Below are 18210 nucleotides of genomic sequence, written 5' to 3' on the forward strand. Positions count from 1 at the left end.
AGTAAAGGGCTGGGTCCTGTTCTTCAAACCACAGAGGCCTTATTAATCCACATTCCCTTTTTCCCCCCCTTCACCGAGTCCTCCAAGCTACCAAAAAAGTTAGGGTTGCTCAGGGAACAAACAGGGTTTCAAGGAGAGAGAGAAAGAGGGACCATAAACAATGGCAGCCGTTTTCTTCTGCAGGGGGAGAGGAATCACAAAACGGTTTTCTTTGATCTTGTGTCTTTTCTTGTGATAAATCTGTGTCTGTGATGCCTTTTGTTTTTGCTTTTGTAGTCTTTTTAAAGGAAAAAAAAGAAAAAACAAAACAATAAGCAACCATGAACTCTTGCTGATTTGTCCTTTTTGCTCTTTCTTCTTTTCTTTTTTTGATATTCTTTTTTTTCCGTTTTTGCCAGTAATCTTTTTTGAATTTTCTCTTTTCTCTTTTTCCCCCCTTTTTTTCTTAACCCTAGGTCCGCTCACAAAAAAACATGATGAATCTTCAATGAACAAGCCTCGAGACGAAGGTATTTTTGTTGCATGTTTTTCCTTTTTTCTTGTTTTGAAGTCTTTTTGGGGGATGTGTACACATACAGTAGAGTGGAAAACACACACACACACACACAAGTCAAACATCTCTTAGGTGGGACTTTGGATATGAGATGCATACCAATATGTTGGTGTAAGTGTATGTGCTGACCGTTGCAATTAAAAAGCTGTCTTTCCTATGCAAATCATTAGCCTTATGTAACCTTGGATGATCATAATGCCTGGCTAATGGAACCCAGATACCCTTCATTATAAAGTCATCTACAGGCAGTTGTGTGTGTTTTCCAGAGGTCCTTATCTGGCTCTCAAACAAGAGAGAGCCTCGGACATCATCATCACCACTGTGCCCTTGAAAATACATTGGCCAACTAACAGCATTGTCACTGATCAACAAAGCACCTATTGAGGCCAGCTTACACAATGAGGTGCGTTATTATTGCACCTCAATCCCCAGCTCAAGGATGAAATTGCTATTGAGTAAGGACCTACACAAATATTAAGCCAGCCTTATTCCAAGTCAATGATGATAACATCAAATCAAGCAAGAAAAAAAAAAAAAATTGGGGACATCCAAGGACGCTTGTGCCCCGCTTTGGAAGATGTGGGTTTAATCGGCTGCGACAATAAGGACACAGAACTCACAGCCTGCTGTTAATTTATCTCCTACCTGCAGCACATACACTGTGGAGGGGATTTTATCTGCACTTTCATCCTCCCCTCCTTCCTTGTTCTTTTGGACTTGTTTCTTGGAGAAAAAGATGACTGATGATATTTTGATACATATTTCTCTTTATGCTATTTTGGAGGGTTGTGCGGGTGAATCTTTTTCTTGCTCCGTGATGCTCTTTGATTTGGGGTATTTTTTGAAGTTGGGAGTCGGAGGAAGTTTGACACAAGAGGATTTTCTTGGTGATCAAACGCATTGGCACAGACACAACTTTTTGAGCTGCCACAGTCAGCAAGCAGTCGAAGTAGTCAAGCCCAGTCAAGATGCTTTCCCCCTCCCCTAAATATGTCTATCATCCGTCATCACAATGTACAATTAACCACATTTGATTGGGAGCTGCTAATCCCATTACACTAACTCAGCATCACAATCCCAAACTGGAAATCATCTCAGGTACAGGGAAAAAACTGGAGTCAGTATCTGAACAGAGACGAAAAGGATTCAGTTACAGATACTAAAAAAATAGATGTCCCTGTCCTTGCATAAGAATACACACACAAAAAAAGGCAGATAATCTCCGTTGCATAAGACTACAGATACTTGGAAGAAAACAGGTAACCTGTTCCCACACGACAGGTACTGGAAAGTACTTCCTGTACAGTCCCATTAGTATAAGGGCCATAGCCAGAATTTTAGAAATGACTTACCCCAGTACAACTCCATCCATCAAAAAAATGTATGACAAGTCGCCAAAAAAGATTAGCAATCAGCCTGTAAAATGTTCTGATTATTCATTCTTTTCTCATTTTCTTCATTAATTTATCTGTGCAATTGGATTTTTCTATGTATCGCGCTACATGATGGTCTAAATGCTGTTTCAAAGCCTTTTTCACACTCCCGGGATATAAATCTAGCAGAGAAATGCTGAATCCCTCCATTATATTTTAGTGTATTTTGCCTAAAAGAATCCAATTTGAAGTCCCCCTCCACTCACAAGCATGTTTTGCTTATTGTTACTTAATTTAGATGTTTGCGCTTCACTGCGCAGAGTTTGACACTAGAGGCCTATTTTCACATTAATCTGCTGGAGGTGGATAGTTTCTCTCTGCTCACTTTAAATCTCAGTTTAAGACGAACACATACAAGCAGGATTGTTGTGACATCACAACTAGTCTGGAACTCGTGGTCCAGTATGTAACTTACACAAGGGTGGATGTGGAAAGTTGTGGCTTCCAGTGCAGATACACTAATAACGGACTTTTCAGTGAAGTCGGGGACATCTTGACAAACAAACATACATACATAGTACATTCAGTCTGGATTTTTCAGTGAGAAAGAATAAGCAGATGTAATTTTATTTAATGAGGTAATTTAACTGTTTTGTGGAAAATCCATATCAGACACAAATTATTATTCCATGCAGAGTATTTTTATATGCCTTTAAACTTGTCTGGAGGGGCTCTTTAAGTATATTTAGTCTAAAAAATTATCAGAACCAGCCTTCGAAACCCGTCATATGTAATTGTAGAATGCAAATTGCTCCTCAGGTTGTAGCAATTACCGAAACTATTCCAAGGTGTGTCCTCATTGGTAGCTTCCGGCCCTGCTGGTAACATTGTGAAAGGCTATGGTAAAAACACAACACCAGTGTGTTTCAACTAAGTAGTCAACAGAACACCTGAAAATGGATATAGAGCGGATCTTTTCCAAACAACTGCTCATTTTGATGCAGAAAAAATGCTTTATTTGTCTAGAAACAATCCAAAGCAAAAGTGGGACTGCTACTATACAATGGCTGCATTGTGTAAAAATAAAGTAATACAGCACAATGGGCAGTTGTTTGCAGTATGACCTTTTAGTTACATATTGCCTGGTGGAAAATGATTCACACACATACTCCAGTCTGTGATACATGCACTCTAATTCCAAGCTGCTCCTAAGCCTGACATGTGCAATCTTCCTCCCTTAAGGCAATGTTACCTGTTATAGACCTGCGATGGTTTGAGTTGTTGCACAAATAAAGATTTCAGTGTAAGAAACACGATTCACAGTGCAGAAACTGTTATAATCTTACATTAATCTGGCAAAAACTCAAATTTAGACTTTCAATGAAAGAGCCTAGAAAATACATGGCCACCTATTATCTAATAACAGCGGCGGCCGGAACAATCAATTCATCCAATTTGTCTATCATTTTGTCCTCATTCTTTCAGCTGTGTATCAACAGCCTTTTCAAATTTGGCATGCTTTGAAGTAGCATATTCTAGTCCATGCAGAAACCCAGCGCCGGCGCCAGACAATTATCAGCAAGGGGACACAGGGTTTTCATGGGTGGGCACTCCTTTTTACATGGTCATTGATCGGATGGGTTTTTTTGGTAGTGTAATGTAATCGCATTTGAGTTTGGCCATATTGAGTACTCAGCCAAGGCCATGCCATTGTATAATCCCATTATAACACACATACGCCAATGTAGCCTATCACATAACCAATAAACAAAATGATAAGTTCACCTGATTTGGCTTTTCCCAACCGAGATCCTCAGGTATAGTTGGTGGTGGTGGAGGCACTGGTCCAAATGTTGAACTTGAGCTGCTACTGTGTGTGCTAGTAGCCATTGATGATGCTAGCTGACGAAGCTGCTGCAGTGGAGTCGGCGCTAACATTAGCCCGGCTAGCTTGTTGTGTAGCTGGGAGAAAAGAAACATCGTTGATCGCGCTTAGAGAAGTCGCCTGGGATTTGGAAACTGATGGTGTTTCTGAGTTCAAAGGAGTAGATCCTGTAGTAGATTCTGGTTTTGAGCCTTTTCCTTATGTCCATAGTCAATTTTGTTAAATGCTAGCTAGCTTCATTGAAAGTGAAACGCATCAACAGTAGGCGATGATGGTGACGTGCTTTGTACAGCCAGTCATGCAGCGCCATTAAAATTAGATTTTGCAAAGGGGGCCATTTTATTGTGTATTTATCTGTGCTTTAGATACTAACCGCTGTGAAACAATTAGAAAATAGAGTTATATTTCTCTGATTCACCGGCTTTTTCACTACAGGTACTCTCTCTCTTCATTCATTCTCTAGGTTGCTCGATCACCGCTGTCTCTCTCTCTCTCTCTCTCTCTCACAACAAATGAACACAAACGAAGCTTCTCGGTATCACTATTTTTCAGCATAGACTGCAAGCCAGACGCAGACGTCGAAGCTGGGTACACGAAATAAACCACGTGAGGACACAACTAGCAGAGTATCATAGTTTGGTCCATGAACTCCGCCTGGGTAGCAGCTGGTTTCAGTGATATTTCAGGCTGTTTGACCGGTCTGATCGCCGGATTGGCCACCGCAGCGTGACGTGGAGTTGCGTTTCTCCCTCTCCAAAAGTTGATTCTGTTTCAACTTTTCCACTGCAGGTCGCTGCATGTTTTTTTCCATTATCCCCTGCGGCCCCCACCACTGCAGCATAAACAGACTACCCCCACTCAAATTAATGGGGGCGGGGGGGACTGGCGTTTTCACCACAGTGCCTGATTTGGTCTCGGAGGTAAGCCTACCTGATGCCGGCCTGGCCATTATTTTATTATATGTATTTTTAACTTGTGTAGTTTTAATTATTTATCAATACATGATTACCATATTTAATGTGTTTTATAATATAATGAATTTTGAGAATTTTGGGGCGGCACAAAAGCTCAATGCTCCCCAATGCCTGTCCTAAGCTATTCTATTCAAGTAAAAAGTACATACTGTACACTCAAGGAGAGCAACAAAGAATTGAGGCCGCATCCTTCACCCAGCTAGATGACTTCATTCAGCAGCAGCGGCTCGCTCTCTGCTCTGCATCAGGTGTGAGAGAGCAAAGGCCGCAGTGCTGCTCAGTGTCGATGTTCAGAAAGATTGATAGGGCTTACAGCACAGCTCTGTGCATAGGTGTGTGTGTGTGTGTGTGTGGAGAGGAGGGGATTACAAACCAGAGCGAGATTGAGCTAAATCAAGAAAGAGACAGGGAGAGTGTGTTCCTCTGCCATCCTGTGTGTCAGCTCTGATCAGGGACAAACCAGAGCCACCTGAGCCCCAAACCTGGAACATATTTCTGCCAAGAACAATATCACCTCTCTCCGACACGGTCACACACAAACACAGTCACACACACACAGAGTAATATAAACAGGGCCACACAATATGGACATGCCCTTAAAAGGAAATGTTCCATCAAAACCAAATTGACAGACACAGATAAATACAGTTGATGCCATTACAATCAATCAAATTGCATTAAGCAAAAGTAATACATTATGTTACTCGTTACTTTACTTTCGTTACTCAGCCCAGCTCCATCAACGGTGCCTTTAAACTCGAACTCCTCCGTACCCACACATCACATCTTTCATATTTAACACATGTAGAAATAGAAAACAAGACATTGGGGTTTAACAAGCAGGCAGCCCCTCTCCAGAAGTCCTGACCTCAGCTGCCTGGTTCACACACCCCATAACTCAGAACAAAACTAGATGACTCCTGGATGTAGGCATACCTGTGGCTAATGTTAGCAAGCTAGACAACAACACACAATATTTGAATAAGACAACTTTGGCATTGGAGTCACATTTCTCCTCTTTTGGTAGAGGCTAACCGCCTCCCCCCACCTCAAGCCCCTGAGCTAAGCTAGCTCGTCCCGGACTGTCGACTGAACACACAGAGACCAAACTAATATTAACCCTCCAGCTAACGCCGCAGAGAACAAGCCAACCCCAAAATGTCAAAGTAACGGTGCGTTACTGGGATTAATAACTGTAATCCCTTAATGTGTTAGTGCCCAACATTGGTAATAAGGTGTAAAAAATACATTAAATGTGTAATTATAAATGAGTATCTTCATAAGATATATTATTTTTTATTCTAATTCTGAAACAATGTTTAAAAATATGTCGTAAAACAATCAAATCATATCAAAATGACATAGTACACACAGCACGGTGGGGGGATTCAATCAGCTGCCATCTCTTCAACTCTTCACTGCTTCATTATTTTTATTCTAAAAAGAGGAAAAGGGGAGATTGAAGAGAGCTACAGGTGGTTAGTGTTTGAAAGGCAAGCACTATGCAGTGCTTAATTAGATTCTGGTGATCTGCAATCTGCAGCCAATCACTTGAGACTCCTCACATTCTAACTCCCTAGAATGTAGAACTCCTTGATTTTTTGCCATTGAGATCAGCCACCAACAAATTACGGTAGAACCTCTAGATGATGTACACTAATGAAATCTTTTTCCTGGACACTTGGTCTTGGAAACAAAAATAAAGAAAAATAAATAAGGAAAAAAGACGGGAGGGAGAAAACAAGAGATTATGTTACTGTACCATTACAGTAACTGCTACTTTTAATATTGTAAAGATGATTTCTTTCATCATCCAGTCCAATACCTCATTGAAATGTTTATCGTCCTTTCAAGGCAAAATGACGCTCATTTTTCAAACATTAAATATGTAAATTATGTGATAGATTGAAGGAGGCTCTGGCTTTTTCCAATAATGCAGTAAATTTTCTTCATGACTAGTGATGATAATAATATGGGCCATCCAACTGGGTTGTTAATTACAGTATAATATTGGGTATCATTAATCAAACAATGCAGTGAAAGGCTTAGATTTACCTTCACTAAAACTATTTTGCCAATACTGCATTTCTGATAATAAGGTACTAATGCTGTTACATCCCCAGACTACTAACACATGAACTGAATTAGCAGGATATAAAGTTGTGGATTGAGCCTCTTTGTCTTTCTAGATGTAATACAAATAAAGTACAAGAGGCTATCAAGGCTACAGAATACAGACATTTTATGTGGACCAGCTGTATTATTGCATGCAGTTCCTTGCACCTTCTTTAGACAGAAATATAATAATCTGTAATGAATTTCAAGCTTACTTGTAATTTCCTATGCACAAGGAAATGAAATGTTTTGCAATAAAGTAATAAAGTAAACCACAGCTCCTTTTTAGTTTGTTAAAGGGACAGTCCTTAATCCAAATATAATCAATAGGGTTTCCCACCAGCAAAAATCAAAACATAAGATTGGAACATGATATCTCAAACTGATTGACAGGTCCTTTTAATAGATGGGCTAACACTGGACATTAATGTTTTCTTAAGCTGTTAAAGCTGCGTTAATTGATTTTTGGCCACTTGGGGGCAGTGGAACAAGTTGTAAACACAACACATGCATATCACCTTAAAAAGTTAGCAAACAATTGCCTCCACATCCAGTAGACACAGACTATCATAAACATTAATTTGGAGTCATATCCAAGTTCAATACTCTTTTTAGCTCTGTTTTGCTCTCCACCACTCTCTTTAGCTGCTAAATGCTCCACTAACGACCACCAGCTAGTCGCTAATTGTCTCCTGTTTGGTGCTGGGAAGGTAGGGTACACTAGGTTTATCAGAACGTTTTCTCTGAAAATAGCCGTCTGCTTAGGCTGGAAACAAGGTTGGTGAGAGTGGAGTTGTACGCCGGAAAACTAATACTTATATTAATTATCAGCAGGGGGAAAAAACAAAATGTAGAGTTTGTATTTTTTAATTAAATTCTTCAATTATGAATAAGAATATACATCAAATTTATGTAGTCCCAAAAAGGCAGATAGCGTTAATTGCAGCAGTACTTATTCCACCATTGTGTTTTAAACCTGCATTAGTGCTGCAGATAATTTAAACATTAAAACATTGTTTACTGACCTCAATTTAGATATCTACGACCTATATACTTCTTATTTTACGTATCATTTTTTCAGTGTTTGACTGTATTTTTGTGTAACTTCTGTTTAGTTAAGTTATGCAGTTTTGGCCTTCAAATATAATTTGCTCCAAAAGTGAATTGCTAGGACTTAATTGCACATTTGACATTATATTAGTACATAATAATTCATTTTAATCTGCACACAGGACAATATACAGCAGTATAGTTGATGGTATGAGAAATGTTTCTAGATGCTCTATGCTTGTATCCTGCTTCTAAATATTATTGTATACATAAACACTAATGACTGGAATTATTATAGAAAAATAAAACAACAATGACCAGGATTCATTGTCAGCATTCATACTTGTATTTCTCATAATTAGGAAATAATTTATCTCATCCAGGATATTATAAACAGCATATGCCTCAACTGCTTAACTACATAGCATGCAGGGTCTGAAATTAATACAGACCAAGCACCAAACGCTTGTTAAACTTTATCTGTAAAAGTTATTGTCCCTGCTGACCACTGTATTCTCAAAGCAAAACAATGGCTCTGTATCAAACAGGCTTTTGATTAACTGCCCGTAACACTGGCTCTGCATGAAGTGGTTCTCCACCGGCTCAATGAATGAGCACAGTTTACTGAATGAGCTTTTAATTAATGACTTTTAATTGAATGTGTCGCGTAACAGCTGAAAATGGCTTGGATTTCATACAGTATTCCCAAGAAAAATGTTTATTCTTGGCTGCCAGAGATAAGTTTTAGTGTTTGAAGTCTGAAGAGTGAAAGACAAGAAAAATGGACAAAAAAGACAAAAGGGGGCATTAGTTAGAGGGATGGCAGCACCGGAGGAAGTCGCATCTCGACTCTTTGTGTTTGTTGATGGCGAGCTAGATGAAAGACGTCAGAGAGCCGGAGTGGCTTTATCACAGAGACACTTTAGCAAGAAACAATATAAGACATTCACGATGCTCTCCCCTGGATGGCAAGATGGTAGATGGTATGAGGGAATAATACGAGTTTGTCGTTGTCTATGTGAGACAGATACAAGCTCTACTCTGTTTTTGTCTGCATCAACGTATTTTTCCTCAATTTCCTCCTCTTTTTGCCTGTTACTCTCTCTCCTCCTCCTCCTCCTCCTCCTCCTCCTCCTCCTCCTCCTCTCTCTGTCTCTCTGTATTATGTGGTGTTTCCACTGTGGTTATAACTCTGCTAACAGATGCTGGCCTGTGGGCAATGCAGCATCTCTCCATATCGGCTTTTCTGTTCGTGCTCTCAGATATACACATTCGCTCTAAAACACTTACCCCTATTACAGTACTCGCTCACAATTCTTCATTTTGAAAAATAGCGCCATGCAAGGACAGAGATTTGTCACGTTTCATCTTTTTCATGTAATTAGGAGCGTCCAAGGAGATGCTCTCCTGCTAAATCTCTCTATTTCCTGTAGGCTTTTCACCATGGACACAGTGTAATATTCAATGTACTGTACAATACACATTCTAACAGCCAAAACTCTAAATTGTGAGGACAAGGAGGCCATGAGCAATCAGCACTGAGAAATGTGGAGGCCGGCATCCATTATTTATTTTACCATTTTTACATTCTTATATGCTGAGTACAAATTACTTTATGAAAGGATTTTTAATAGAATGAGGTAGCACAGGGACAAGATTGAGTAGTACATCCGTAAATGATGAAAGGAAAACAGTAAGGAGCAGAAAAAGCAGAATTGAACAGCTGGCCATATGAAAATGCAAAATAAAACAGGACAGCCTGGTGCAGAAAACAACACACACTAGCGTGACAAAGAATAAAATAGCACAGTACGGCTCGGCACAGTACAACAGAGCCCAGCACCAAACAGAAAACAATCTTCTGCAGGAAAGGATCAACGGTACTGTCAAACCAACTTTATTTTAACATTACTACAGAGACTCAATCTCTTGTCTCTTTGTCTCCGTCTCTCGGTGGGCCTGTCGGTTATTTGCTGCTGAAGCTCCCTGCCTCCCCATTACCTCAACGCTCAGCCCACGTTGTGTCAAGGTTGTGTCAATATTGTGTCGAATACACCTACTCCATCGCACGCTGACAGATAGTATTTTATTGAGCTTGAAACCCTTTGACAGGACAAAGAAAATGAAGAGGAGTGAAAAGAGGGAGACTGAGGGAAAGATGAAAAGGATCGGAAGGTACCAGGAGATAGAACGGGATGGCGGGCAAGAAAGAAAGAAATAGATGGGGAAAGAGAAAGCTTGTTGGCACCGTGTCGCCTGTCAGCTAGCTTAGCGCTTGGGAAAAAGCTCAACACAGTTTTTTTGTTTTGCACTTGGCTGGGTTAATTGCCATGTGTAATGGCTATAAGGGACTGAGGGAAGCAACACTGAAGGCTGGCTCAGCTCCTCTTCCACTCCTGGAACTCAGTGAATACCCCAATGCTGGCTTTGAGCTAGCCAAGAGCTATTATGGGTCTATTTAATCGAAATCAATAAACTTTAAAGTGCTCACTGAAACAAATGAAGTTTGGAATTGTCAAATTGTATTGCAGAGAAGACCTCCCAGCAGGCAACAGTGACATCAGTAATATTAGTGAAGCATTGCAGAATTATACTGTAGATTAATGCTTGGATGATGCATGGTTTTGAAAGCTAAAATATACTGCATATGATAGAAGCAAGTGAGCATTTAAATATGTAACTCACTGAAGTGTGCACATTGTGAAATGGGAAAAATACCAACAAGTATACAAGGATTGTGTAGTTCTATCTACTTCAGTACTTGAGCAAGAACCATTTAGATCTACCTATACCCATGAACTGGATGGTTCTGGTTATGGTTGCAAACATTGTGGAGAGAATATTTGCCCTATTAGGGTTGACGGATGAAGAGGTGGTGGTACAGTATTCGATGGAGGAGGGCGGGATGCAGCTATGGGCACATGTCCGGCTTCTTTAATCACTTCTTAATAATCACCCTCTTTGAGCCCATGCTGCCATTTCAGAACTTGAGGTGATGCTGGACCTACAATCATTTTTCTCCGCTGCATTAACTGATGAGTAAAAAAAAACTGCCCAATTTCAAACACGATCTGATGCCTTACGCAATTATATTGAAAACAGGTACTGATATAGTTTTATGTAGTGATGTGATTTTGTGATGTATACAAATAGTATATAAATAGTTTAGCCAGTGGAAATATTCTTGGCAGGTACATTTATTTACTAGTTTGTGGACTGGGAGCCAAAAAGATCATTTTGGACTCTGGATCATCGCAGGAGACAGACGTGATCAAATGGGACTGCAGGTGGAAAACTTCCATCAGTCATATTCCATATTGATGTTTGCCAACGGACATTTTAGTTCAGTTGCATGGATACAGGGAAAATGTGGGTGTGGTGAATCTAAGTTGCAAAAACCAATCAGAGCTGAAGGTCTGGCAGCTCTGTAACAGAAGTAGAATGTGCTACTCCACCATCAGATTAACTGTCAGGACAGACAAGGCGAGATAAATGGCTGCTGATAATCCATGTCCCCCCTGGGGTGACATGGAGCACAAACAGGAAGATTGCCACGCATGTAAAAATGTTTGATTATAGATCAACGACAGCACACACACACACACACACACACACACACACACCCACCCTATGGTGAAGGCTCTTGGCAATGCCGCTGCATTGCAGATCCCAGAGATCACAGCTAAAACTGCATACCTGCTGAGGACACATACTGCACTGACATACACAGCAGGAAGGATGAATCATTTCTCTGATTGTTCACACACACACACACACACACACACACACATGTTGAGAAAAGTTGTTTTGTTAAGCTACACAAGTTCCACTCACTTTGACTAGCCATTTCTTTTTTTCAGGGTGTGTTGTTCTCACTTTGTACTTTGCGTTTGTGTGTTTTCACCTCGTAACTGTCGGAGTAGCATTCCAATTAAGGAGGTGTTGTTATGTATGAGATGGAGAGCGGTGGGTAGTGGCAGACCTGCCAGCATTACTTAATGGGAACGCTGGTGTCTGAATGGAAACAACTACACTCTACACCCAATTTATTGTTTCTCTGCTCCTCCTTCTGGAACTCATACACTCACAAATAGAAAAATAATACATTACATCCACAAGGTAATATATTCTACAGTTCTCTATATACCAGTACACTTGAAAAGTGTTTGTGTTTGTGTGTGTCTCTCGCATGTTCTTATGTTAGTAAAATAAAAACAAGCTGTTGAACAATTAATCAAAACATATATAGGTACAACCATGGAAATGTGCAGAACGCTGAATTTAATTTGTATTTATCTGTTTATCGGGGGTAGTATACATTTTTTAGTTACATTTTGAATGTAAATGTGCCAGAAATTGCCAAGACTGACTAATTTTCATCTGCAGTCCCCTATACCAGAATGCTAAAATGGGGCTACCTCCAAGGTGAGGAGTATTACATTTTAACTGAAGTTAGACACATTACGTTTATATTACACATAGCAATTGTGACATAACAAAACAGATATAAAAGCTATAAAACCTACAATCAAACTACTCAGACCAGAAGTACCAGAATACCAGAAAAAGGAGAGCTAAATTAGAAAACCACCAGAAAGTCTTCATTAAAACCACACTGGTACAGTACAATACAGCTCATTCATTAGAAAGACTCGCCAATCTCACACACAATTTAAAAGCTAAAGACATGCACTCCCCTGAAATGTTTAATGTAACAAACTTAAAGAGATGTAAACAGACCAGTCACCTCACGTATCTCGCAAATGGATGCTCACAACTCTGATTACTGATATAGTTGCTCAGCAAATGACTGGGAGGCATTGAGTTTTCTTAATATTTACTGGCATCACATTACATCCTTGTGTGGTTTGAACAGAAAAGGCAAAATGACTGAGGAAGTTTTTTCAAATTGTGATGCTAGAGTCTTTTCTTGTGAAACCACGTGTCTTCAAGGTTGCAGTCATTCTCAGTTTTACATATTGCTGCAATGGGAGTTTAAGTTTACTCAAAAGTAAAAGTTTATTAAAAAATAAGCACAATTTCAGTATAGACAAAAAAACTCAAACATGCATGTATTTGCATGTGTATAACACTTTTGTGCAAGTACTGTATGTATGTCGAAACGTGTTAAAGTGTGGCTGTAAGATGCTTGAGTATGTGTTTTAGTATGTAAAGACTCACTCAGAGTACATCTCAATAGGGGGGATGCCCCTGGATACCAGGCCTCACAGCAACACACACACTTATTCAATCCCAATTAGACCCCAGACACCCCGTGAAACCAGGGCTGGAACGGTAGCCCCAGTAATGGTAAGATCGTTATAGGAGAGAGGGAAGTGGCGAGGGCAGAGAGGCCGAGAGAGGGGGAAGGAGGGAGGTGGACTGGGAATAATGAGAGGTTGCACGAGGATGGATGAGGAGTTAGATGAGCAGGAGCGTTTGATTACATTTTATTCATGGAAATACACAAATGTGCAAATGCAAAGGAAAGAAAGCATTTATATTTGATGAGTATATATGATTGCTTGAGAGCCTTCCATTGACAGTCATTCCTTACGCTTGTTCCTTAATGCATCATATGCATTGGTGATACAAGTAATTCAGCACAATAGTGTTAAACCTAAAACCCGTTCAGGTTTGTTTCACCGCCACACTTCTTACTCAAACCAGATCCTAATGCTCATTTTAAATTTAACCCTTAACTCAAGCCCTAACCTAATTAACCTTCTTGTGGATGGAACTGTTAAAATGTCCTCAATTTAGAGTATTTCTTCTTTATATTCTTGTGAGGAAAGAGGGAAATAGTTTACACGCACAAAATGCTAGATATACAAGAGTTAGGATAGTTTTTCATAAATAAGGAGTTAGCATTATAAGGAGTAAGAATAGTCTTTAAGCAATAAGGAGTTTCTACTGTATAGTATTAAGCAAAGGGGCGTAAGCATAGTCTTTAAGTATCTAGAATTGAGGATGGTTTTCATGCAATAAGGTGCTTGGATAGTTTTAAGCAATGTGGAGTTAAAATAGTTTCAAGCAATAAGGAGTTAGGATAGTTTTTAATAAATAAGGAGTGAGTGTTATAAGGAGTAAGAATTGTCTTTAAGCAATAAGGAGTTGGGATAGTTTTTAATAAATAAGGAGTGAGCGTTATAAGGAGTAAGAATTGTCTTTAAGCAATAAGGAGTTGGGATAGTTTTAGGCGCATGGATAAGATATATTTTATGGCAAAAGCTGTGTCACAAAGCAGACACAAAATGGCCACAAATGCACCAATTGTAATGCTAATTTTAAAAGTGTGGTGTTAAATGGATCATAGTGTCACCATGAGTAATGATTTTGGATTATTGTATTAATCTTTTTAGGAGCAATTTTGTGTGCAAAAGTGTGTTGTTGTGTTTACATGGTACTTCAAACAAGACTCAGTAATTGTTAAGAGTTTGTTATCTTAAAACACTATAAACCTGCAGTCAAACAAACACAGACTCTGAAAAATTAGGGTTTTGTTACAGTCAAGCATAAAGAATGTGAAGATAAAGAAAAGCAAAAGGAACGGAACGGAAAGGAAGGGAGGAAGTAAGAGGAGAGGGGTCAACTGAAGTCCAAAAGGCTTAAGGCTGAAAGAAAGGGATGTGGAAAATGGAAGAGAAGAAGACTGTTCTGAGAGGGAAAGAGAGAGGCAGCAGTGGGAAAACAAGGACAATGCCTGTGTTTGTGTCGTCTTTGTCACTGTGGCATTTTGGAGGACAGAGGGGCTGTTTGCCTGGATGTGTGTGTGTGTGTGTGTGTGTGTGTGTGTGTGTGTGTGTGTGTTCGCTTCCCCATCCACTCAATTTGTGGAATTGATCCGCTCCCTAATAGTGAGCAAAACAAAAAGTCAGCCTAATCCAACCATTATTTATAACAGATGGGAGAGAGAAGGGGGGAGGGTATAATTTAACAGTAGAAATCCTATGACAGAGAAGCGAGAGAAAGATAGATGAAGATAAAGAGATAGAGAGAGAGAGAGAGCGAAACAAAGAAAGAGAAAAGCAAGACTACTCAGTGCAATTTGGAATAAATAACAAGTAGCTTGAACATGCTGGGCTTCTAGCCGAGGTATGAGAGAGGTTACAAATAGACTCTCACAGCAAGATGCTAGCCAGTGGTAGATTAAGACAGAGGGAGAGGGGAGAGGGAGCGAGAGATGAAAAGAAAGGGGGTATCACAGAAAAAATGGAGATCAGAAAACAAACAATTGGAGAAGATGAGAGAGGCCAGGGTGGCGGCTGCTTGAGGACGAGTGTAAAGAGTGAAAGATAAAGAATGTGAGATAGATTGAGAGCAACAAGAGGCGAGATAGGAAGAGGAGAGAGCACTTGCTGGTGGCAAGAGTGAGAGGCAGAGAGGTGGTGAAAGAGCGATAGATGGAGAGAAAATTGGAGAGGGTGCTTGTGTTTTTGGAGATGTTATTGAGTCTAATAAGAGCATGTTGTTGTAAGACAGGCCAGGGCGGCTATTCTTATTCCCAGTGGTCCTACTCGTCTTTTTTCTCTCTCTCTCCCTAACTCTGCTCCTCTTTACCTCGCCCACACTTAATCTGCTGAGGGAAAGAAGAAGCATTGCTGTCTGATTTGGGCAAGGGAAAGTAGACGCAGAAGGTGTTGAGCTCAAAATACAAAGGAGTAAAAGGTGCAGATGCTCGGCGCGTTGCAACAACCACAATAATAACTAGCTTGCTGCATCTAATTGCTTGACAAAGAACGTTTTTGTCCCTTTTTTGTGTGTGTTGACTACTTTTCTGGGTTTGGAAATTTGCTTTCTTGACATTTAACCTTGCTTAACCTTAATTTTGAGCAACATTTATATATATATATATATATATATATATATATATATATATATATATATATATATATATATATATATATATATATATATATAATAGCTGTGATAATTGTTATACAGTACTAGTTAGATACTGTAGATATATCTGATACCTTTGAACACGAGCTGTTTGCTTATTTTTGGCCTGGAGGGGTTGCTGGTCTGGTCTCTGGAAGCATATTGAGCTGTGAGGTGGGTGTTTGCTCGCAGTCGCAGGCAGTGAAGTTGGTGTAGACAGAGTACAAACAGTACATCAGCTAGGATCATCCACACTCCATGCTGGTCCCCACAGCCCCAGTGTTATAAGCTCAGGCAGACAGCGAGAACAGAGACTACAGGAGCAGCACTGGGTGTGTGCTGACTGTGCATGTGTGTATGTGTGCATTTCCTCAGTCTGTGCACTGACCAGTGGGGAAGTAGTAGAGCTTTTAGCTTCTCTATAATTTCTTTTAATTGATGAACATCATGAAATTACACTCGGAATCGTTTCTTTTTTGTGACATGATTACTTTGTGACTCACACAATGCAAGGCAAATTAAGTATTCAGGCTTTTAATACAGATGTACCACATAAACACAAAGCCCTTGTCAATGGTTTGCATTAGCCCCTTGGTCACACATATGTAACTGTCAGTGCCGTCAACAAACTCAAATTTATGTCCATCACTATCCAATTGGCTGCACTGTACAGGTACTGTATATATATGTCCATGGATATCTACAAGCACACACTGGGCAAAGCTTTTCTGTTAGTGAATGGATCTAGTCCACCTAATATAATTATCACATTAAACTGTCACATGCAGGCACAAACCACATGTCAATGCACAAAATGGAAAGCAGTGGACAAATGCATTAAGTGTTACCACAGGCTTTTATAGTGTCAAATGATGTGTCAAAACAGGTGTGTTGTAGGGTTTTAATAGTGTTGCAGTAGACCTGTCTGATGCAAGCAAAAGCTAAAAAATAATCTTTTACGAGGCAGTATAATTGTTAATTATCTTCATATAATTATGCACACTTTGCTCAGGGTGTTGAGAGTACAGTACACTGGGACCGACACTCGAGAGTCAGCTGCCACCTTTGAATGCAAGAAAATTCACAATATCCTACAGGATAAGTTCTTGTTTGATTCTGTGGTTTGTATGTTGGGTTTGATTTTCTGAAAACACATTTTGTAAATGCATTACTATCTAGCAGCTGACCCTCAAGTCTTGAATGTCAAAGCTTTCCGTGAGCACTTGAATTCACCATCAGGGAAGAGATTTTAAACCAGTGCCTTCTAAAGCAACTTTCACATCTCTGCTAGTTGATTTTCATTCTGTATTGACGTTAGATGGAACCTGGCTGCGTGGAAGTTACAACAGGAAAGACACGTTCATCAATGTGTGTGTTAATGAGTGTTGTTAATGGGTAAAAACATGCAAAAACACAAATATTGTAATTACATTCTTGCCAAAAATGTAATGTGAGGGGGGGAAAAGTAATTAAAGTTAGGCAGTAGTGAAATGTCTTCACTATCCATGAAAATTCCTCATATCCAGAAGTCCAACTGGTTCTCACAAGTATTATAATACCAGTGCACGGACACACACACACACACACGCACACACACACACACACACACACACGCACACACACACACACATGTCCCAGATGCAATCAGTACGGCCTTTGCCTTGATCCATTGTGCTCTAACGATTAAGCCTTAGCCCTGCTCGGTGGCCTATAGGCCAGCTCTGCTGCTGTGCATCTCATCACATCCCATTCATCACCCCGTGTCTGTCTCCACCTCCAGCCCTCTATCACATCAGCCTGCCATTGACCTCCTGCTGACCCACACACACACACACACACACACACAGAGACACACACATTTGAGACAGACAGCCACACAGTTACATGGCAGTACAATCATATTCACCCTGTCTGCAGTACGTGATCCTTGGTGACTACTGGCTTTATTTATTTTTTTAGGGTTGTAGCTTGGCTTTGGTCTCAAGCATCAGTTCTTCAATAAATGTTTTCTTAATGAGGAGGATGTCTTGCATATTTAGAGTAAAGCTTCTTAAACAGCTTGACTTGCACATAGAAGATAAACTGTTTGTAATAATTTCAATCCATCATGACTAAAATTACAGGTCTCAGAAATTCAAAAATATGCACAAATGTATTCCATCCATTACACTGTTGCAATATTTTCACCACTCTGTAACCTTTCTGTTAATTGGACCACTAGTACAAAGACCCTCTGTGTATTTGCACACAGATGACAGTTCATCATTTGCTTTGAGCAATTTCCCTATTATTACAGCTTGGAACCTCAGCGTAAAAGGTCAGTATTTATCTCCACCTCACACCCACACGTGCTTGTGCACACACACACACACTTGTTGG

General features: G+C 39.9%; 1 protein-coding gene across 2 annotated transcripts in view; it reads left to right on the forward strand.

Moving 5' to 3' along the window:
• The window catches only part of nlgn2a (neuroligin 2a), a 185081-nt gene that overhangs the window by 92955 nt on the left and 73916 nt on the right, over positions 1-18210 (forward strand). The window contains exon 3 of one of the 2 annotated variants that reach the window (XM_044182805.1): positions 456-509. The exons of the other annotated variant lie outside the window; for it this stretch is intronic. Within the exon in view, the coding sequence (XP_044038740.1) occupies positions 456-509 (54 nt within the window). The remainder of the gene's footprint in view (positions 1-455; positions 510-18210) is intronic. 2 annotated transcript variants of the gene reach the window in all.

Source organism: Siniperca chuatsi, linkage group LG22 (assembly GCF_020085105.1).
Source record: "Siniperca chuatsi isolate FFG_IHB_CAS linkage group LG22, ASM2008510v1, whole genome shotgun sequence".
Lineage (NCBI taxonomy): Eukaryota > Metazoa > Chordata > Actinopteri > Centrarchiformes > Sinipercidae > Siniperca > Siniperca chuatsi.